Source organism: Mauremys mutica, chromosome 17, assembly GCF_020497125.1.
Source record: "Mauremys mutica isolate MM-2020 ecotype Southern chromosome 17, ASM2049712v1, whole genome shotgun sequence".
NCBI lineage: Eukaryota > Metazoa > Chordata > Testudines > Geoemydidae > Mauremys > Mauremys mutica.
The window spans coordinates 23,450,530-23,472,221 of NC_059088.1; the positions used below are offsets into that span (position 1 = coordinate 23,450,530).

Below are 21,692 nucleotides of genomic sequence, written 5' to 3' on the forward strand. Positions count from 1 at the left end.
CACATGACCCTGGGCAAGTCACTTGAACTCTGTGCCTCAGTTTCCTCTCCTCCCCCAGTGTGTCTAGACTGGGAGCTCTTCAGGGCAGGGCCTATCTCACTAGGGTGACCAGATGAGAGGAGGAAAATATCAGGACACACGGGGGTGGGTGGGAGGGGTCGGGGGGGGTCACCAGCAGAGCCAAAAAAAAAGCAGAGTGCCGCAAAATATCAGGACACCCTATATCTCATGGCCCATAGTGGAGATTCCCTAGGCAGGGATACAATCTCCCCCTGCCCCCCTAAAATAAGTGGATTTACCCCAGACGTGGCCAGAAGGAAACACCAGGTCTCACTCCCGCCCCATTACAAAAGAAGGCTTTATTAGTCATCACAGCGTCTCTATTAAAAGGATTTTACTCTGAATCAAAAAAATATTTTAAAAAAATCCCAATTTTACAGACATGTAGTGAATCTTCTCCCAAACTTAGGGGAAAAACAAACACACACAGAGATTTTCACCTTCTTGTAGCAGACAGCGACCGGCCTGTCGCTGCTCTCCACCCTCAGGGAGTCTCCGGGATGAGGTTTGCGAGGCAACCCTTTTAGCTCCCGAACAAAGCAGCACCGCTCGGCCCTCTTCCACAGCACCGGAAGCATCTGGTTTTCTGGAGACGAGCTGCTGCGTGGTATTGCCGATAGCTGGGCAGTGCCTGCTACCGCAGATTAGCCCTTGCAGAGCCAGCAATCCTGCAAGCCGTTCTGCAGCAGCGCACCCTAAATCAGATCCTTCCCCTCCATTCTGGGGCATGACTTGCACGCTGCACCCCCCATGGCTGCTGCATGACCTCCCAGTACAGGGTGCCTGGGAGCAACACAGGATGCATGCCTACCTTTGCCCCAGATGCTTCCCACATGTAGCTGCAGGCTGAGACACATGCGTGCGTTGCTGGGGAGGAGCCCAAGGCCAGAATGCTGTAGAGTTTCTAGACCATCACCCAGGGATCTTGGGCTCACTAACCCTGCAGGGGGCGCCCTCAGCCAGCTGCTAACGGACGTTAGCAGGGTTGGTTGCACCTCAGGGGGAAGGCAAACCCCAGCCTTTTAGAGTTCCGTTCCAGCTGAGCTCTCCCCAAAACAGGCCCTTTGCCGGCGGGTGAGTTCCCAGCTGAGCCGGTCACACTGGCACCGCGGCAAACACAGAAAAGCCACAGCTGCCCTCACCACCACAAACCCTGGGGCGAGGCTCAGAGTTCAGAGGCTCCTTCGTGGCCCCAGGGGAGGGGGCAGGCAGCCAGACAGGCTCCCTGCTCCACCAACCGAGGCGCTAACCCAGACCCTATGGTATCAGCAGAGATACAGAGAAATAGATGCCAATCAAAGACCAATTAAAAAGCGACGGGCGTCAGTGCTACCGGACAGGACTTTCCAGCACCCTCTGCTGCAGTCCCAGTCAGACAGAGGAGCCGCGGGACAATTCGCCTCCAAAACGGGCAGCGCGTTCGTACGGGGAGGGGGCACCGGAGTTTGCAAGACCCGCCATGAGCCCGATTCTGGGCAGGTTTCAGTCCAAGAGGCCCGAGCAGAGCTTCAGTCCTTTGCAGCTGACAGGAGGGAAAGAAAGTCCGGCGGTGCCCCAGGCCCCTGAATCCACAGAACAGAGACCGCCAGGGCCCCACAGGACTCAGCCTCGCAATCCCAGCCACGTCTCCACCAGCGCAGCGGCCCAGCCCCATGAGCAGGGCGAGCTGCTCTGACAGGCTCAGAGTCCCACGCCCCAGCTCCTGCCACGGGGAGGGGGTGTCCCAGGCTGCTCCCAGCTGCAGAGAACAGGGCGCTTGGGGTACTGGTCTTCCCTGGCTGTCTCTGGCAGGCAGGCGGCGGCCTGAGGAGGCGCTCAGTCCTCGACGGGGACCTGCAGCGCAGAGTACACCATCACTCGGTTGTCTTCCTCCTGTTTACCTGCAAGGGAAGGGCAAAGGTCAGTAGCTCAGGCAGTCCCCGGCAGCCGGGGGCCTGGCTGAGCTGGGTGGCTTAAAGGTTTCATACCCTTCTACCTCTGGCTCACAGGTTCAAATCCAGCTTCCGCAGGAGGCTTGAGATCAGCCGCAGCCTGTGCCCTAGCAGGGGAGGCTGCTCCAGGGTGGACGTCACCGGCACTACGTGGCCCCCACCAGTCTCCTTGCTGGGGATCTCAGCTGCGAGAGCAAGGACTGAACAGGCCAACGGCGAGCGAACGTCTCGCAGGGCCAGGGCTACGGCTCGTGGGGCTGGGAGAGGACTAGGACCCACTAGGGCTGTTTCCCCATCGCTGCGTTCAGCCAGTTGGTGATGGAGCAGCGTCTGTGCAATCCCAGCCCCAGCGCCTGGCTGGGAGTCTTACCACAGGAGAGCCTGCGCTCCGGGGGAACAGCCCTCCCGCACCAGACATCAGGGGTGGAGCAGTCCCAATCTAGTGGAAATCCCTGGCTAATCCCATCCCACTCGCTTCCCCCTCCCCCTGCAGGCCAAGTAGGATCAGGGTCAGAGGGCTTCCTAGCTTGCATCATTTCGAGCCACTCGTTCTGGAGCGTGTCATTAGGCAGCCGCTGTCCATGTGCCAGTGCCCCCCACAGCACCCTTAGGCCAAGGGAGTCTCCTGAGTGGATCAGTGCCGCTATCGAGCACTTTCAGCAAATGTGGTATTGCTCCCCCCACCCGCCCGAGGGGGCCGGCTAGATCCTTACAGGAGAGGCAGGCGAGGACGCTGCGCAAGGAGCCTCCGGCCGTGAAGAAGGCCCAGACGCCCATGGAGACGGTGATGATGTAAATGGGGATGAGGCTGGCCTGGTACCAGGGATTCAGGAACGTCTAGGAGAGATGGAGGGAGAGCGAGTCAGAAGTGCTGCTGCCTTCCGTCTCCCTGCAGAGCCCTGGCACCTGGTCCCAGCGACTGCCCCCGGTCCAGGCAGTCTGCTCCACACTGTCACATCTAAGTCTTTGGGGGCGGGGGAGACGGGCAGCATTCCCTCCAACCCCCACACCCCGAGCAGAGCAATGCTGATCCCTGCTGCAACTTCTGCACCATGAGGAGCTTAGTGGATAATACAGAGCCCCTTGCAAGGGGCTTTCGGGATCCGTAAATCCTTTATTAACTCTGCTTAAGCCCCCTCCAGCCCCATCTCCTCACAAGCACGTCAGGATCAGCTGCCGCAGGGGAAGGGGCAGAACAGGGAGTCACTAGCCCTGAATGAGCTTTTGTGACATTACAGAAGACAAGTGTACAAGTAGCGCAGACTATCCCATTTCCCACTCCCCCCGGCTCCCATCCTCCCCCCAAAGCCCAGGGCAGCGCCATCCCCGCACTGCCGGTCATCCCCGTCGGAGCCGATCACCTCTCTCTATCCAGCAACGACTTCAGCCCCACTCACCAACCCCGACGTGACCAGGTGACTGGCCACCACCAGCGCCAGGGACCAATACCGCCGCCTCTCGCAGGCGTCGAAGAAGATCACCCCCCAGAACGTGTGTAGGAAAACGACGGCCATGGTCAGGAATGCTGAGAGAGAGAGATGGGGGGTCAGACCAGTGCGGTGTCAGCACCCCAAACCTTCACAACAGCAACATGTTACCACAGTCTCCCCACTTCTATGCCACATTTCCAGCTGGAGGATCCCGAAGCATTTTGCAGACAGGTTTGTGCATAGCTACTGAAATGCAGCCACCTCTGGAGTGGAGCCCAGCAGCCAACCCACACAATAAGCTTTTATAGGAGGAGGTGGGAATCGTTTCTCCAGTGGAATCTGAAGTTGGGAAAGGGGATACATTTGAGGCTAACATCCCGGTCTTTATGGGGATCATTAGCGACCCTACACAATGAGGGCCTAGGTGTCACATCTCATTAGGAAGAAGGATTCACAGCTGTAGCCAAAAGCGGTTCCTCCAGGCTACGTAACGATAACCCTCTTCTAGCCCCTTTCATCCCGGGCTCTCAAGACACGTGCTAGTCATCAAGATTCAGAGCCCCACCAGCAGGGAGCCACCTTTTTAGTGAGGGCCCAAGGTCACACAATAATCAGTGGCAGAGCCGGGACCGGAACCCGACTGACATCAAAAAGGAGGTTTACCGTTTACATCAACGGGGCCAGGATTAACAATGGCTCCCTAGACTCCCGGTTTCCTGCTCTAACCAGTAGACAGCACTGCCTCCCAAGATGGCTGCTGCTGCGGTGATATATTTAGCTCTTGGCTGACAGGGAGGGACGGGGCAGCCTTGCGTCACACCCCAACAGTCTCCTCTGGTTCTGGGTGTACCTGATCTTCTGCAGCCGGAGGGAAAGCTGGTTCCTCCTGCTGCATTTGACCTGGGCTTTGAGCCCAGCCCAATAAACGGCATCAGGGCGGGAACAGCCCCATCATTCCCAAGCGCACAGGGGCTTCTGCCTTACCTGACGTGATGAAGTAATAAGGCGAATCCCCGTGGATCCCTACGATGCCCGGCCCTATGGAGTCCGCCAGGATGTTAATGACCGAGAAGACCCCACTGATGATCCCGAAGGACAGCCCCGATACTAGGAGGAGGAAGAGGATATTGACCAAACAGCATTGAAGTTACCAATGGCTGCGCAAAGCACCACAATGAGCTTTGGATAACTTTAAAAGCTGCAAAGAATCCTGTGGCACCTTATAGACTAACAGACGTTTTGCAGCATGAGCTTTCGTGGGTGAATACCCACTTCGTCGGATGCAAGAGACGAAGTGGGTATTGCATCTGACGAAGTGGGTATTCACCCACGAAAGCTCATGCTGCAAAACGTCTGTTAGTCTATAAGGTGCCACAGGATTCTTTGCTGCTTTTACAGATCCAGACTAACACGGCTCCCCCTCTGATACTTGGATAACTTTGACAATCGCGGGGGAGTTCCCCGGCCTCTTCCCCGTTACCCCTGCTCTCCCAGGAGGCGAGGAGCCAGACTTACCATCCGGAGATGCCTGGAGAATTCAGTGCATCGCAGGGCTGTGTCCAATGTGTTCTGGGGCAGGGAGGGGAAGGGGAGGAAGATGCAACTTCTGCCAAGGCTGCCGGCAAGTGGCAGAAGTTACCAGAGGGAAGCAGGACGGCCAGCCAGCGATTGCAACGCAGAGTCAGCAGTGCCTGGCTGCTCTGTCCCAACTCTTATACCACCCCCATCACCGTGGTATCTGGGCACCCTAGACCTGCGGTGCGTGGAGGGGTCAGTCACTTACGCGGGGGGAGGGGAAGCACAGGCTCTTGCCCAGCAGCTTACTCACCATAGGCCATCTGCTTGAGGGAGACGGGAGACTGCCCATCCTCACTGAGCGTGGCCAAGCCTTCGTCGGCTTTCCTGGGGGTCAGAGGAAAGAGAACGGCCGATGGGTTTGAAGCAGGACAGGCGCCGGGAGGGGGGCTGGCGCATACAGGGGGAGGTGGTATTGATCAAGCAAGTGGCAGAGAAAAAGAGCAGCTAATTGATCATATCTACAAGACACGGGGGCAACACACTTGGGAGCGGGTTCGACGATCAGGGGCCACCCGCGGTTTCTAATAATAATGCCTAGCTCTGATCTAGTGCTTTTCATCGGCAGATCTCATAGCACCTTCCCCAGGAGGGCAGCCTCACGGGCCCCACTTCACACAGGGGGAAACAGGCTGCTCCTAGAGGGGTGCTCTTACTTGAGTAGCTTGAAGTAGGCAAATCGAAACGCCTCCTGCAGCAGCACCGACACCGCGGCCCCAAAGACCAGGAGGCCGTACTGCAGCCTGGAGTCCTCCCGATTGCTGAGCTGCACTGAAATGAACCAGATCAAAGAGGCCAGCAGCAGGGAAACTAGCCAGAAAAACGCCCTGTCAGAGAGAAAGAGAGAGACATGGGAAACAAGCTAAGATGTGTGTTGTCACTGCAGCAGTTTCCCTGTGGGTCATGCGCTCAGTAAGGGAACTTTTATCATCTCATACCACACTTGATCATGCTTGTGTGAGCCATGCTTCTCCCAGGCAGGGGGCAAGAAGGAAGTGTTTGGCCTAGGCTCCACTCCTAGAGCTGACACTGACTCACTCAGCAACTCGGGGCAAAGCACTTCCTCTCCGTAGAATGGGGAAGATTCAAGAACATGGGTCTCCTTCCCAGGCCCATCCCTGCGGTGAGAAACAGCCCACTACAACCATTGATCTGGGCTGCTCCAACTCCCTTCCATAAGCAGCAAACACCTCACGCTGCTGCTGACTCACGGGCATCACCAGGTGTTGTTACTGATTGACTGGCAGCTCCTGCAACAGTCAACACAGAGGAGCAAATACTGGGCGGTCTTACGAAAGGTTTCAATATAGTTTTTTTGCAAATAATAAATGTCCATTTGTCACAAGGAGCCTGTAACCCCCGCCCACTTGGTGGGGTGCTCTATCACCCCATAGTGGTGACAGGGCCATTCATGAGCCTGCTCCAATGTGGGTCTTTTAGTTCAGGCAGTAGAGCCTTATGGTTTTCTACCCAGAGGTCCAATGTTCAATCCCGGCTGCCAGAGACTCACTGAGGGATATTGTATTACAGGGTCAGCCTGCAGCCAAGAGACACACATAACCGGCTCTTTAAGAGCACAACATAGAACACTGCACAGCAGCTAAAGCAGCCAATCCGAACCCCCACCCCAAAGAGATCCTGCACAACAGGACAGTGCAAACACTGAGCACTGGGTGGACTTCAGAGTAGCAAAGGTGGTTTAAATCCAGACCACACTTGCGCCGTAGCTCAGGAGCTGCTGTTTGGCACCCGTTGGAGATGTCTCACCCAGCCTGTACCCTTGGTACATAGATTACATGGCTAAGGTGCAGATAAGGCTGTGGCCATTGTGTCCCTTCTGGAACACGAGAGTTGAAGTCCAGGAACTCAATTGCTGGGAAACCAGGAGACGTGGGGGGCAACTTAATCCTCCCAAGAATGTTCAGAGTTATGTCCGAAAGGCAGAAAACAGAAGGTGAGAAGCCAGGAAATGCAGGGTTAGTTTTCCACTTTCCAAACAGTGCTAGAAAGTTCAAGTCTCACTCTGCCTGGAATGGGGGAGACTCAGCCTAGCCCAGGTGTCACCCAGAGACAGGGGCAACCTTCATCTCATCCCAGACCTCCCCCATGTGACGATCAACCTGACGGGGTCCCTAGCAACCCCCCATCCCAATGAGTCCCCACCCCCAGCTGCCAGTATGATCATCCAAGGGTTCCCCCTCCAGCTCCCCCACAGGGGTCTCTAGCACCGCCACCTCAACACACACCCTGACTAGGACCCTAGACAAGTCCAGCTCCTGCCCCAGAGAGGATACCCAGTATGGACCCACCCCACCACCAGGTGGATCATGCATGCGCGGGGGGGGGGGGGGAAGAGTGTTCCCTGCACCTCCTCACCAAGGATCCCCCCTTGATTCACCCAGCACTAGCATGACTTCCATGGGGGAGTCCCCAGCTCCACCCCCAGTACCCAGCCCTAGCACGACTTCCATGGGGGAGCCCCCTCAGCCCCCAGCTCCACCCCCAGTACCCAGCCCCTCCAGACGCCACACGAGAAGTCCCCATTACCAACCCCCCGCCCCCCAGGCAGCTCTCCCCCGGGGGGAAGCTGTCCCCAGCCCCAGACTCACCCCGCCACCAGGATGATGACCCGGAGCGGGTCCCCAGCCACAGTGAGCAGGAAGAGGGAGAAGGCCGGGCCGAAGGCCACGAACGTACAGCCGAAGAACACGGTGGCCCCCATGGCTGCAGGGGGGTGGGCGTCAGGTTCTGGGGCCCAGGACTGGGTGGGGGGGGATCAAAATCTGGGGCTGGGGGGGGCAGGCTCAGAGCGAGGGGGGGTCAGGCTTTGGGGCTGGAGGGGGGCGGGACGGGCAGGCTCTGGAGCCCAGGACAGGGGGAGGGGCTGTGGGGGGTGGGTCAGGACTGGGGGGGGAGGGGCTGCGGGGGGGTCTGGCTCTGGGGCCCAGGACTGGGGGGAGGGGCTGTGGGGGGGGTGGGTCAGGACTGGAGGGAGGGGCTGTGTGTGGGGGGGTCAGGCTCCGGGGCCCAGGGGAGGGGGAGGGACGGGGGATCAGGCTCTGGGGCCCAGGACTGGGGGGAGGGGCTGGGGGGGGTCAGGCTCCGGGGCCCAGGATTGGGGGGAGGAGTTGCGGGGGGGGGGTCAGTCTCTGGGGCCCAGGGGAGGGGGAGGGGCTGCGGGGGGGGTCAGTCTCTGGGGCCCAGGGGAGGGGGAGGGGCTGTGGGGGATCAGGCTCTGGGGCCCGGGAGAGTTGGGGGACTGGGGTCAGGCCGCCCCACCGCTACCCCTGGCTGAGAGCCGCCGGCTGCCGCACCTGCGCTCCCTCCCGCTACGGAAGCCGAGCAGGGGACGACAAAGCCCGGCAGTGGGCCCCGCCTCCAGCGGATTGACGTGGCCTGGCTGGCCAATGGGCGTGGCGGGGGCGGAGGCGGGACGCGTGCCCCCGGGCTAGGTTGTCGCCGGCATCGCTCAACCGCCCCGCCCCACGGCATGGCGGGAGTTGTAGTTTTCTGGGCGGGGCCACGGCCTGGAGCCAGAGGCCGCGTGGGCGCGCGGATGCTCAGAGCGGAGGTGCATCCCCAGAATGCTGCCTGCTCCGGGCAGGGCTGGACTGGGCAGGGCTTTTGCTAATGTCTTAATGAAAAATGCACAGAAAACTAAAGTTGCAAAGTTTGGATCTGGGGCTGAACTCCCCACAAGTCCAGGGTTTTGGGGGGAGTCATTCCTCCCCCCCCCCAAAATCCACACACCCTTAAACAGTATCCACCAGCTCGAGGCACAGCATGGAGACAAATGGGTGCGAGACAAAATCCTTCTAATGAGCCTGCTGGGGCTCTTTTTTTCTGTTCTGTGTTTGTACAGCACCTAGCACAGTGGATTCCTGACCCCAGATTGGAGCCCCTAGGTGCTGCCACTACACAAATAATAATAACTAATAATGTGTGATTATTTCATATATTTCTTACAGAGCCTAATGGGTGCTTTTCTTAAAGCCCCAGCTCCTAGAGTCAAGTTACTATGCGAGAATTTCAACTTTCATTTTTTTTTTACAAAAATAAGTTTCTCACTCTCATGTCTAAACTGTGAAAATATGACCCCTAAAGGCTACGACCCCAGAAAGCAAATGAAAAGAACCCCACAGTGGTTCTTTTTAAAAATCTCATGATTTGTAAGCCAGTGAATGATTTTGAGGGGCCTGACCTGACATGATTTTTGAATGCTCAGGATTGGCAATACTATTTTTAACGGGGTCTGTATGGCTCCCTGGATTTTTTGTTAGCAGTCGCCCAGCTTAAATTTCCATTCATCCACAAGGTGTCACTGTGATAGAATCACATTTCATTGCAGCGCCCAGAATTGGCAATCCAATTAACCCTCTGAATAAAAAATAACTAACCCAACACTGATCACAGCTTGTGGTTGAAATGAACAAACATTTCAGGGCGCTGAGCTCCAGCCTTGCTTAAACATCAGCTGAGCTAGCAACCTTCCTACTGAATTAAAAAACAACACATATGTAAAAGGCAGGGGGCAAAAAGTGAAACAATCTAATAGAAGATGAAAGGGAATAAACTTTAAAAATGAAAGCCCCAGGAGCAGTAAAGGGAAGTATTAGTTCTTTCTGGTTTTAAACTCCTTAGGACCTGATTTTCAGAGCATCCACGTCTCCAAACGAAGTGAACGTGAGCTGAAAAGCATTTCTAAAAATCAGCCTTTGTTAATATTCACAGCCTTGTTTATCAATTCATCGTTATATGTTCGTAGGCCCAGCTCCTCCAAAGGGTTTAGGGTGTCTAACACCATTGAGTTCAATGGAATACCTTTGCCCTAGTATCTGTAGGATCAAATACCTGTACTTCTATAACCCGGATCCCATTCATGTCAGAGGGAGTTTCATGCCCAGAGCTGAGGCTGTCTTTGGCCATTAATGTGCCTCGACTCTATACTGGGATGGATCAATGGGGCTGCAGGAGACCTTTGCCATTGCAGTTGCCGGCTCCCTCTGAGCTGTCAGTGCATTGCAGCTTTTAGAATTGAATTCAAGGTGCATTTACTCTCTGCTGCTTTCCATTTTTAATTTAAAAAGTGACTTTACTGACGCTAAGAAGAGAGAAGTTGACAGTCCTGGAGACTGGAGTCTTCTGATTGTCAGTCCAGAGAACAGCATGGCAAATTCCCCGCCTCGCCCCTCAGTCTCAACCCTGAGCTGCAGGGCCCATAGCTGGGGGGAGATGGGAGTTCTGTTTCCATGTCTTGGCTTCATTGCCCTGACTACAAACAAGTAAATGCCAAGTGGACAGGTGCAGGCTCTGAGCAGTTTTAGTTTGAGTCCTACAACATTTCACGGTGGCCATCAAAATGACAACTGGATTTGAACCTGTGACGTAGGCCTGATCTACACTGAAAAGTTACACGGGTATAAATATGTTGGTTAGCAGTGTGATTTCTTACCAGAATAGTTATGCCAGTACAGTACAGTGTGGATACAGTTATACCAGTATAAAGATGCCTTATATAGGATAGCTAATTTCCCTTTCCATATGGAAAGGAGCTGTAGTGTGATCAGCAGTTTTCTATCAGTATAACTACATCGAGACAAGGGGAGTTGTACTGATCTAACTATACTGGTGTAGTTAAAGCAAGACAGCTTTGGTTTGTAGACCAGGTTAGAGCTGGGTGGGAAATGGTTTTCCCATTCTGTGAGAGTTTTTGAGATTTTTGACATTTTTTTCCCACCCGGAATTGGGATGAAAACTTGACATCTCAAAAAAAAATTGCAAACTAATAGCTGAATTTTTTTTCATATTGGGTCACCAGACATTTCAATTTTGTCCTATTTCCCACGTTTTGACCTTTTTTGTCGTATAAATCAACTGAAATTTTGAAACAAAAAGTGACTTTGAACTGAAAAATGAAACTCTTTATTTCGAAAACGTCAAAATGTTCTGACAATTTCAAACCTGTTCCTTCCTCCCACGTTTCTAACTGGGAGATTCGTTGAAACCAAACTTTTCCTGTGAACAGCTTCGGTTGGGACAAATCAGCATTTTCCATAGAAAAATCTTTTTGTTGGAAAATCCCCAGCCGGTGCTAGACAAGGCCTTCGAAGGGAAAGGCTCTGGAGCCTGTTCCCTGCCTTCTGAGACAGTACACTCCCCGTTGGCTCTCATTTGCAGTAGAGAGATCATTTTGCAAAGCCCTCTGAGACCATGCTGAGAGATGCTATACAAATGCATCCTGTCGTATAGGTGACATCAGCCCAGCTCTGCAGCGCTCACTCTTACTCTTGCATTTCCTTTAAGTTCCCCCATCAGCGCAGACCCAGCCTGCGGTATTTCAAAAACTCCCCCAACTTTGGGCATCCTATTTTGTGTTCTCATTGAAGGCGAGACCAGGAAGGAAATGATACAGAACTGGCCGCATCTCTTTTTCCATTCAGCGTGCAGAGACATGAGCTCTTTGAATTCTCACCTTGACCATCTTGCTGGGTCTCTGACTCACCCTTTTGTCCAAGACCACAGACTCTGTGATGTGGCTTCGCTTGTTGCATTTTTATTTAAAATGAGGCCAGTAAAAAGCACGACTGCACCGTCAGGGTTTTTTATAGCCTGCATCGTCAAATCTTTCCGAAATCCAATACGCATTCTTTCCATTTCCACTTCTGAAATAATGCAGCCTGTGGAACTGGGGGCATAAAATGCCAGATGATGCAAACGAACCAGATAAGGACGGCTATGCTTCCTTGGTCCCTCTGTTCCTTCAGAAAGTGTCACATGGAGCAGCAGCATTGTCTAGTAGGCCAGGCACTGTATGAGGACTCAGGAGACCTGGGATCTATTCCAAGCTCTGCTACTGACCTGCTGGGTGTCCTTGGAAAAATCGCTTAGTCGTGCCATGCCTCAGTTTCCCCATCTGTACAATGGGGTAATAGCACTGCCCTCCCTCACAAGCAGGTTGTAAAGATCCATACCATGAAGAACTGTGAGCTGCTCAGATACTATGGCAATTGGGGCCAGACGAATATCTAAGACAGGTACCGTCTTTCACTGTGTGTTTGTGCTATGCCTGGCACGATAGGAGCCCCTGTGTGTTACTACAATAGTCACTGCTGTTTCTTTGTTTATTACAGCCTGGCAAAATTCCACCCCACTTTTCACCAGAAGTCAGTCATTATTTTTTGATGGATGAGTAAAATGTCGTTCCTTTTTTCATCTATATCATAATCGAAGCAACCCAAGCAATTCTGGGCCTGAGCTAGGCACTTTTGCAAAGCCGGTTCATTTTCAGCTATTCGCTTGGTGGAATAAGCTCAGAACCAGAGTGGGACGTCTAATGGATTTCCTAGTTCACTGGCAAATATGGGGGAAAAAATTATTTCAAGCCAAACTAAACACAAAATGTTTCAAAATTTCCTGCGAATCAAAAAGTTAAAAAAAAACATTGTGGGTGGAATGAAATGTTTTGTTTCTGACCACTTTTATACATTTTTTATTTGTGTTTTTTTTTAAATAAAATTCACACAAATGTTAGGGAGGAAAAGTCATTTTTGAACCGAAAAAGCAAAACGTTTCGAGTTTCTCCAAATGTCTTTCTTTGTTTTTCAATCAAAACCATTTGGCAAAGATTTGCCAAACGTTCGGTGTCACTGAATCAGCATTGTTCACCCGCCAGACGTTTTGGATGAAAAATTTCGCCCAGCCTGACTCACGACACCCCCCTCTTGGGCCTCACTCCCAGCATGTGCAGTCCTTTGCCCCCAGGCGACGTGAGTGCACAATGCTACCATTCCAGTCAAATAAAGCGGGGAAACCATTTTGCATTGGCATAAGTGATGGCACTGGGAGCAGGTCAGTCAGTGCGGTGATGGACATTCAGCGCCCCTGTGCTGTTTCCATGAGTCTGAAGGAACCAGGATCCTCTGACTTTACTTCAGCATAACACAAGCAATAACTTCACATAGTATGTAGCTGGACATACAAGCTAAGGCCCTGATCCTGCCCTGAAAATTGCTTGGTCAGACTCCTGCACCCAGGTGGACTCCCATGATTTTAATGGGGTTCCGTGCAAACAGGGATTTACCCAGGCAACTCTCAGTGCAGGTTCAGGGCCTAAAATGAGCAGACAGCAGCATGGGGCCATCACGGCTTCTGCTCATTTAACACCAGTGAGAACCAGACAAGGTGGGTGACAGTTCCAATGGGATAGTCCGTCTCTTTGGGTCCGCAGCCCCCACCGCCGGCCTCCTCCCAGAGTCGGTTTCAGTTTTAGGCACTTCGAAGGTATAGATCTGATGTGAGCAAAGGACATATTTGTAATGGGTGGTGCGTCTCTCTGTCTGGGAGAATCAACATGCTGCAATGTTAGAAAGACGTCGTGTGCTAGGTCTAGGGTGACCAGATGTCCCGATTTTATAGGGACAGTCCTGATATTTGGGGCTTTTTTTAATATGGGTTCCTATTACCCACCACCTTGTCCTGATTTTTCACGCTTGCTGTCTGGTCGCCCTAGCGAGGTCCCAGTTGTTGGTGATCGTTAGCAAAAACCAGGAGGGCAATTTGGGGCTAGCAGAAATAATCCAGCACCTTCAAGTAATGGGGCGATCTACTCTTGGAACATGCCCCGGCCAGCGTGATTTCTGTGCAAATACCTGCCACAGCCCATCCCCCAGGGAGGCGTTCACTGCTCATGTTATTGGACTCTTTTGCAGTATAGTAGACAGCAGCCCTTGAGCTGGGGTTGCAGGATGGTCATTATTTACTCCTACAGACATGCCGCTTCTCAGATACCTGCTCTTGTCTTCCATGGGTAAAATCCTTCAGCATTTCTTAGAGCATTTACATTTAGAATTGAGAAAACGGAACAGCTATTATAGGCTCAGAGAGCTTAAAAGATCCACATGCTTTGATATAGTTTTAGGATGATCTCTGACAAGGCACCGTTACAGAGCATGAACGTTATGAAGATTAATTCATTTGGATTCTAAGTGTCCAGTTTATTTTGTAGCCGAGGACGAATGGAGGTTAATCACTGTACCCTGTTTTATCTCTGCAGCGTTGGGAGCACAGTTATCTCTGTACCCCACTCAGCGATTCCTGTTTGTCGAAGTTAGTGCTACGGCAAAGATCCCCTGTTCTTCCAAAGAAAAACTGGAAGGAGGTGGCATTTCGGTTTATTGGTACAGGAGAAGAGAAGGTGAGGGGCCCACCTGCATCAAGAAATGCTTAAATGATCAAAATGTAAGTACGTTTGCTTGCAAACCCGAGAGACACGGCATGACACTGGAAATCTACAACGTCCAGCAGAAGGACTCTGGTAACTATTACTGTGCAGTTAAATCCAGCAGCTATCTGATTTTTGACAATGGATCCACACTGATTGTTGGAGGTAAGGAAAGATAATGGTGTAACTCAAGGGGAAAAGTGATCGACAACGCTGAGATGTTAAAAAAACAACAACAGGAAAATGGAACAACCTAGTACAATTTTCAAAGCTGAAATGGCTGAAAAGGGGAAACTAAGCTGAAAAACGACAACTAAACAAAGCTGCTAAGCAGCTGATTTTGCAGTTTTGGGGGTTTTCAATTAAAAATTAATTAATGGTCAAAGATGACAGGCTTTATTTTAAAGAGCTCCTGAATAATAATAATAAACCCACCTAGCACATACCTAGTGCTTTCCACCAGTAGATCTCAAAGCATTTTAGTTTTACTCTCATCACTATTTATAGCTGCCAGACTGGGGATGTTTTTGACCTAACAGCCATGAATACATTTAGCCAAATTTATGCTTTTCTTTTCGCAGCATTTTTTTACTTTGAATCAATCCCCATCTCACGATATTAACATTCCTAAGAGCCCATCCGTTACACCAATGTAATTGTATTGACTTCAGTGGAAGTGTACAATTGTAACAAGGTAAAATCGGTGCCCTTAATTAGATAATAAACAGCCGGCAGGTCTGTTGTGAGTCAGACACAGGATGGAACAATAAATTCTCTGCTCTATTCTGCTCAGACAGCTACACCACCAGCAGCTGGGTTTTGCTTCTTGCTCCATCTCTCCCCGGTCTCATCTCCACCTGGACGGTTGATCTGGCTTGCATTGTCCATGGAGTTTACAACCCAGTCCAAATTTCCTGGAATATTTCTGGGGATCGGCAGGAACAGGCACTAATGCGATCACTGAAAGCAAAGGATGGATCCTTAATACTCATAAATCACATTAGCATCCCGAAGGACACCTGGACCAGTGCGAAAATTCTCACCTGTGAAGTCAAATTCAACTCTTCTGGCAACAGTGTTAAGAAAAGTGCCAGGTATAGTGAACGTGAGTGATTTTATCTTTGCTTCTGGAGTTACAGGGGAGTAAGATCTAAGCTATAGCCACAGGAAGCGCCCTCAGTCAAGGCTGCTTTGAAATTATAAATTAAAAAAATAAATAGTCATCACAGAAAGCTGGAATGTATGAACCTCTTAGTTAATTAGGTGCAGAGAGACGTGCAAGGAACTTTGAGAGGGGAAAGAAGAGGCACTCTTCTTTCTGAGGCCATGTCTACACTAGGAGTGCTTTGCTGGTGTCGCAATCCCAGTATGCTCTACAGGCAAAGTGCTTCCGGTGTGGATGCAGCTACATCAGGAAAGCTGTGCTTTGTACCGGTTTAGCAAAGCCACTCCCATGGGGGAAACGGGCGGCAGTGGTAAAAGCCTACAGTAGGAGCACCTGTCAGTGAGGGATCACACCTCTTCACATCGTGATGGGAATAGTTAGGTCGGAAAAAGACTATACTGGCCTGATCCAATGTGCACAAAAAGCCCATATGTGAAGTATGTTCCACGGTGAAATAGTACCAAATATCCCTGGGAGAGGGGCTCTCATGGGGTACAGAAGGGAGAGGAGTGGCAGAAGCTGCAGAGTAGGTCCTGGTAACAGGCTAAATCACTGACCCAGGGGAATATTATTCATTGGCCTAATGAAAAGGGAGAGTGAAATGGATCGAAGGCTCCTGCTGGCTTGTTCTGCAGAGCTAAAAAATCAGGGTGAAATGTTACATGGTAAAGCTGGTGGGGAATTTTTCAATTAACCTTCTTGTGCCAAGACGTGTCAATTTGTCAAAACCAAAACAGTTCAGGAGACAGGGTCAGTCTGGACAAACTTGACAAACTTTTGGAGGAAAGCTTCAAAATCGTGGAAATGTCCCTTTCTACGTTGCTGAACCGGAAAGTTTCAGCTTTTCAGGTGAAACCTTTTCACGGAGACGTTTTAGTAAATTCAGACTAAAAATACGTTAAGAAGAAAAGGTCAAAATTGAAACAAAATATTTTCATTGACCCAAACCCGGTGTTTGTTCCTTTGTTTGTTTTGGATTTTTGGGTCACAGAAGTTTGAGATATCGACTTTTTTCTCCTGATTTGGGACGGGAACATTTTTCAGTGTCTGGAGAATATTCAGGGGACTGGCAAACCGTGTCCTGCCCAGCTCCTTACACGCTGTGCAATCATGACCGTCTCTACCCAAGTGAGCCAGGTGTGTCTGCTTCCTCCCCAGGCGTTGACAATGGATGCTTTCAGTACGTCGTTCCCCTGGCAGTGGGGGGAGCCCTGGTGCTGTTGATGGTGTCTCTGAGCCTTGTGTGGATTTGCTGCCCTTCCACTCGAGGTAATGAACACAGCTCATCCCAGAAACGCCTGCAGAGTGAAATCCCATTCCTGTGCTTCACCCCAGGGCATTAGCCGCTCCTGGGATGACTGAACACACTGTATATTAGACAAACACCTGTCAGGGATGGTCTAGATGATACTGAGTCCTGCCTCGAGGTCCCTTCCAGGCCTACGGTTCTGTGATTCTATTTGTCACACTGCCTGATCTCAGTAGCTTTGTTTTCCGAGGGTCTGATTCTCCACTGCCCTGCAGCATGTCTGATTCTCCTCTCACTCACCTGCTGTGAATCCGGGCAACCCCGCTAAAGTCAATGAAATTACATGCGTGCCAAACTGGTGTAACGGGGAGGGGGTTTGGGCCCCTGGGATGGTTATGTAACCCTGGGCAAGGTGGGTTCGAAACGCTACCGGATCAGAGCAGTCCTGATTGACTCCGATCGGTGCCGCTGTCTGCACGCGGTGCAGGGCAGACCGAATCAGGCCTGACCTCTGTAACTTGTTTCCCGCCTCTGGAGAAAAGTTTGATTTTGGCAATGAAGGGAAGCAATGGACCCATGGAGCTGCTGTGGGTGGAGGGGAACATTTTCAAAAGTGACCGAGGGCCAGATTTTCAAAGGTCTTTAAGCACCTAGAGACACAGAGAGGCACCTCGTGGGATTTGCAAACGCACCCAGGCACCTAAATCCCATTGACACCCATGGGAGTTTGGCACTTCACCTGCTGCGGTGCTTTCAGAAATCCCAATAGGCGCCTATCTGCATAAACACCTTTGAAAATCTAGCCCTTGTGAGCACTGACTTTCAATGAGACTTTGTCCAGGTCTCCACTTGGAAGGCTTCACTGGTGCAGTCACATCCCTATGGCAAAGGGTCCCTCGTGAGGACACAGCTGATACCAGCAAAGCTGTGCTTTTACCAGGGCCGATTATTCCAGCTCCCCCACGCGAGAAAAGCTACACCGGGAAAAGTGCAGTTTTGCTGATACAACTGAGTCTACACTGGGTCGTCTGCCAGCACAGCTGCGTCAGGCAGGGCTTGCTCCTCTTCGTACCCCTGCACGACAGCGAGGCTGGCAGAAGTCTGTAGTAGAGACCTGGCCCAAGTCCCAGTGACTTTCAGTGAGACCAGCTCTCCCCAGGGCAACGTTTTCACAAGCACCTAAAGGACATAGGTCCCCATGGGAGTTAGGCACCTAAATCTTTTTGAGGATCCGGTCCCTGATCCCTTAGATGCTTTTGATCAAGTTATTCCTGGTCCATATTTTGTCAAGTTATGGGTGCTAAATCTCTGAATACAACCATCTGTCTGTCTGCCCTGCGCTGGGCACGGCGGAGCAATGCCCACACACTGCGCGGGGGCCCCATTAGTCTGTATGCTCCTTTTGGGGAAATGCCAATGAAACAGGGCCTTACAAATGTCTCTGTCTGTGTCAGGGTTCCAGGCCTGCAGCTCAGCACCGCCAGCCCCAGAGGAGCACCAGGTACGGCCCTTTACCAACTTTCTCTGTCGCTGTCCGTCCCAGACGTTTCAAATGCTCCCATTCACTTAGGGACCTAGATGGATTGATCCATAAAGTGGGTTTAATGGCAAAAGTAGCAGAACGGGGGTGGGGGAGGGAACTGGGCTCTATCTCAACTCTGTGTGTGATGTTGGGCAAGTCCCCAAATGGCTCCATGCCTCAGTTTCCCCATCTGCAAAATAGGGAGAAGCAGGGGAATTCTGGGAGGTTTCATTCATTGGTTGCAGTTGTAAGATCTTCAGGGCAGAGTCTGTCTCATGGTATGAGCAGGTCATTAGCCCTTAACAGAGAGAGGAAAGATGGCCCAATGGTTAGGGTACTAACCTGGGACTTGGGAGACCCGGTTGGTGTCAATTCTGCTACAGATTCCCCATGTGACATTGGGCAAGTCACTTAGCCTCGGTGTGGCTCAGTTCCCCTCTGTAAAATGGGGGAAATAACCCTGCCCCACATGGGGGCAGGAATAAAGACATTAATAATCCAGGTGCTCAGATACTAGAATAAAGGGGCGGGGGCAGATAAGGACCATAAAGAGAGAGAAATGATATTTTAAAGCTCTTTGAAATTTGCACAGGAAAGGCCCTGTAAGAGCAAAGGTTGTCACTAACCAACTTCTGAAAGTCAGACTCCAGGGACGGTTTCCAATTAGACAAAACACCATCGATAGGGAAGGCAGAGGCGGAAGAAGGAAATTTTAATAAGGCCTGGGGAGGGTAAGCTCACTTTGATGGTCAGTCCTGCCACAGCTGATACCGATACAGGAGTGGGGTTAATTTTACTAACTGTCACCATTCAGGATGGGATCGTATACTGTCAGCTGGATTTTGATTCGAGGCAGCGTGGCCGGAGCACAAAGGAGCGACCGGCGAGAGGGAAGAGTGCAAAATCCTGACCTACCTGGTACAGGGGGATCTGAACTGGCAAATTGACTGCTGATCCGAATGGCATGAGCTGGATTCTTCCTGGCTCCCAGGGCTCATCTAAGCTCAATCTCTGCACCGATCGAGCAAAACCAAGTTAGTTACTGCTTGCATCCGAAGAAGTGGGTATTCACCCACGAAAGCTCAAGCTGCAAAACGTCTGTTAGTCTATAAGGTGCCACAGGATTCTTTGCTGCTTCTACAGAGCCAGACTAACACGGCTACCCCTCTGATACTTGACAAGTTAGTTACGTTAGTGTAAGCCCCTTGTAGGCACGTGGCTTTGCAGCTAATTAAAATGTATTGGGGTTAGTTATATTGTTCCTGTACAAGCAATGCCAATAAACACCATTTGTAACTGGGTACACACTGGGGCTTGCATAGATTTAACACAATTTTTTCCCCCTGATTTAGTTAAACTGATTAAAAAATGGGTTGGTTAGATACCCAGCCGGTAGACGCTGTCATAGCTCCATTGCTCTCAGTTCACACCAGCTGGGGATCCGGCCCTGCCTGTAAACTAGCCTCGTTTTTCTTTCATTCTTGAACCACTGCTGGGAACTCAGCCAACCAGCCTTCACCACTGCCTCCTGCTGTCCCACTAGTAATGCCCATGGGTTTGCCATGTGGTGGTGTGTCATATACAGCACGTGCCTGCAAAGCCACAGAAGTACTGGCGTAGGATCTATATGTGTCGTGCATCATTGTGATCTTACGGTTGCTTCAAAAGCCTGGCTGGGATTTGGCCACACATCTTCCCTTCACGTTAATTGAGATAATCTCATCGTCATCAAGGCTCAGATTTGGTCGCAGATATTTTGAGTAAATTCACGGAAGCCTGTGACCTGTCCGTGATTTCTACTAAAAATATCCCTGACAGAATGGGGATGGGGGAGAGGCCAGCACCTGCAGCCTCTGGAACTCTGAGGTGCTGCAGGGTCCCCTGGCTGCCCACCGTGGCTGGGCAGCTGTGGGGTCCCCTTCCCGTCTGTGACGGCTGGTCCACTGCAGAGAGTCCCGCTGCCCACGGCGACGGGGAGCTCCGGGGTCCCCCTGCTATCCACTGGCTAGGACCCGCTGACAGCGCCAGCCCCGGGGCAGAAAATGTCACTCACGGAGGTCTCTGGAAATCATGGATTCCGTGACCTCCGTGACATAATAGGAGCCTTAAGCATAATTACTGGGATTAGATTAATCTTAAATCTGTGCTGCAAAGTCTCAGCCTTGTTGTAAAGGATCCAAGATAGGGGAAGCCAAAACAAACACGCCCCATTTAAGAAGGTGTCAGGGAAGGCGCAGCCTTAATACATTTCACAAGGCCCCGGTTCACAGCTTCTAAACATAAGAGTCAGCAAACAAAGTCGCTGGGCCCATCCAGGCTAGTCTCCAGGAGCTAAGAGAAGCTACAGCTTGGATAACTTCTCGTTCCCGCCTTCCTGCTCAATTTCCATTTCCTGTTTAAATAGCCCACCCCCAGGGCAAGGTAAGGTAGGGGGATCCTTGTTGTACCCAGCCTGACTTCAGCAGTCCTCTCCAGACAGTTCCTTCAATGGGTAGTGCACCCCGCCATGCCTGTCTTCACTGCAAAGTTCACTTGTGTTATAACTCGATTGTTAACTCAACCCCCGTCCACACACAAAGACCCTTTCTCGTGTGTGGCGGTGCTAGTGACATGCACTGGCTGGCCCAGCTGGGGATACGGGCTAATGCCTGACTGAGCACAACTCTGTCATCTGCTAACATGACCACTCTGTAGTGTGGACACAGGCTAGGGCTGCGATTCAATTCCTGAGGGCCCCTAGTCCTCCAATGTCTTCCCACAATTCCCCTATGGCTGCCTGTCCTTGCCATCTACCTATTCCCTGACTGGAAGTCACCTAGCAGTTCATACGGGCCCCACTTTCAGTGAGGGAACGCTGAACTCCTATCGAATGCTAATCCGGTTTATGGGCTGTCCTGGGAAATGCGAATATTTAAACCCAGACTGGACTCAGCCTTGGAGTAGAGGGGAAGATAATACAGCCCAGGCTTCTCAACTCAGACAGCTGGAGGACAGGCCTCTTGCAGCAACTGAGCAGCTTTCCCCAGTAAGGATCCGACCCCTGCCCCTGGTGCAACCAGATACCCCAGTGCAAAGTGAGCGCGATCGAAGAGTTTTCACACACTCTGACAGCACAAGCTGCAGGATGATGGTGAAACAGGCCCTAGGAGAAGAAGCTGTTGGGGGAGAGAAACGTTCTGGAAAGACTTGACACGAAATGAAACACCAGACTGAATAAAAATGCTATTCCAGGCACTTTGTCTTTCTTCTTATTCTTTATATCTTCGTCTGTGTTACATCCCTGGGATTTAGAACTGGCCTCTCTAGCTAACTTGAGTAATGATCTCAAGTTGCAGTGGGGGAGGTTTAGGTTGGATATTAGGAAAAACTTTTTCACTTGGAGGGTGGTGAAGCACTGGAATGGATTCCCTAGGGAGGTGGTGGAATTTCCTTCCTTAGAGGTCTTTAAGGTCAGGCTTGACAAAGCCCTGGCTGGGATGATTTTGTTGGGGTTGGTCCTGCTTTGAGCAGGGGGTTGGACTAGATACCTCCTGAGGTCCC

General features: G+C 51.6%; 2 protein-coding genes across 2 annotated transcripts; one reads left to right on the forward strand and one right to left on the reverse strand.

The window, feature by feature from the left end:
* Nucleotides 1–376: 376 nt before the first annotated feature.
* Nucleotides 377–7,864, reverse strand: APH1A (aph-1 homolog A, gamma-secretase subunit). Its single transcript, XM_044991975.1, has 7 exons — nucleotides 7,606–7,864; nucleotides 5,653–5,823; nucleotides 5,250–5,323; nucleotides 4,406–4,528; nucleotides 3,389–3,516; nucleotides 2,705–2,828; nucleotides 377–1,940 (listed from the first exon to the last, which is right to left on the reverse strand). Exons 1-7 carry the CDS (start codon nucleotides 7,716–7,718, stop codon nucleotides 1,876–1,878), a joined length of 798 nt encoding a protein of 265 aa, XP_044847910.1. The 5' UTR covers nucleotides 7,719–7,864; the 3' UTR covers nucleotides 377–1,875.
* Nucleotides 7,865–14,250: 6,386 nt separating this feature from the next.
* LOC123351405 lies at nucleotides 14,251–19,393 on the forward strand. Its single transcript, XM_044990722.1, has 5 exons — nucleotides 14,251–14,381; nucleotides 15,010–15,321; nucleotides 16,540–16,650; nucleotides 18,085–18,131; nucleotides 18,967–19,393. The coding sequence occupies exons 1-5, from the start codon at nucleotides 14,270–14,272 to the stop codon at nucleotides 19,060–19,062; spliced, it is 678 nt and encodes a 225-aa protein (XP_044846657.1). The 5' UTR covers nucleotides 14,251–14,269; the 3' UTR covers nucleotides 19,063–19,393.
* The last annotated feature ends 2,299 nt before the right edge of the window (nucleotides 19,394–21,692 follow it).

Excerpts from the sequence above, each read along its gene's own strand:
- APH1A (XM_044991975.1), bottom strand. The coding sequence starts at position 7,718 with ATGGGGGCCACCGTGTTCTTCGGCTGTACGTTCGTGGCCTTCGGCCCG. Across the intron at positions 4,529-5,249 it reads CCTCAAGCAGATGGCCTATG|TATCGGGGCTGTCCTTCGGG; the intron begins GTGAGTAAGCTG and ends TCCTCCTCCTAG. Across the intron at positions 3,517-4,405 it reads TTATTACTTCATCACGTCAG|CATTCCTGACCATGGCCGTC; the intron begins GTAAGGCAGAAG and ends TCTCTCTCTCAG.
- LOC123351405 (XM_044990722.1), top strand. The coding sequence starts at position 14,270 with ATGACACTGGAAATCTACAACGTCCAGCAGAAGGACTCTGGTAACTAT. Across the intron at positions 14,382-15,009 it reads ATCCACACTGATTGTTGGAG|ACAGCTACACCACCAGCAGC; the intron begins GTAAGGAAAGAT and ends TATTCTGCTCAG. Across the intron at positions 15,322-16,539 it reads AAGTGCCAGGTATAGTGAAC|GCGTTGACAATGGATGCTTT; the intron begins GTGAGTGATTTT and ends CTTCCTCCCCAG.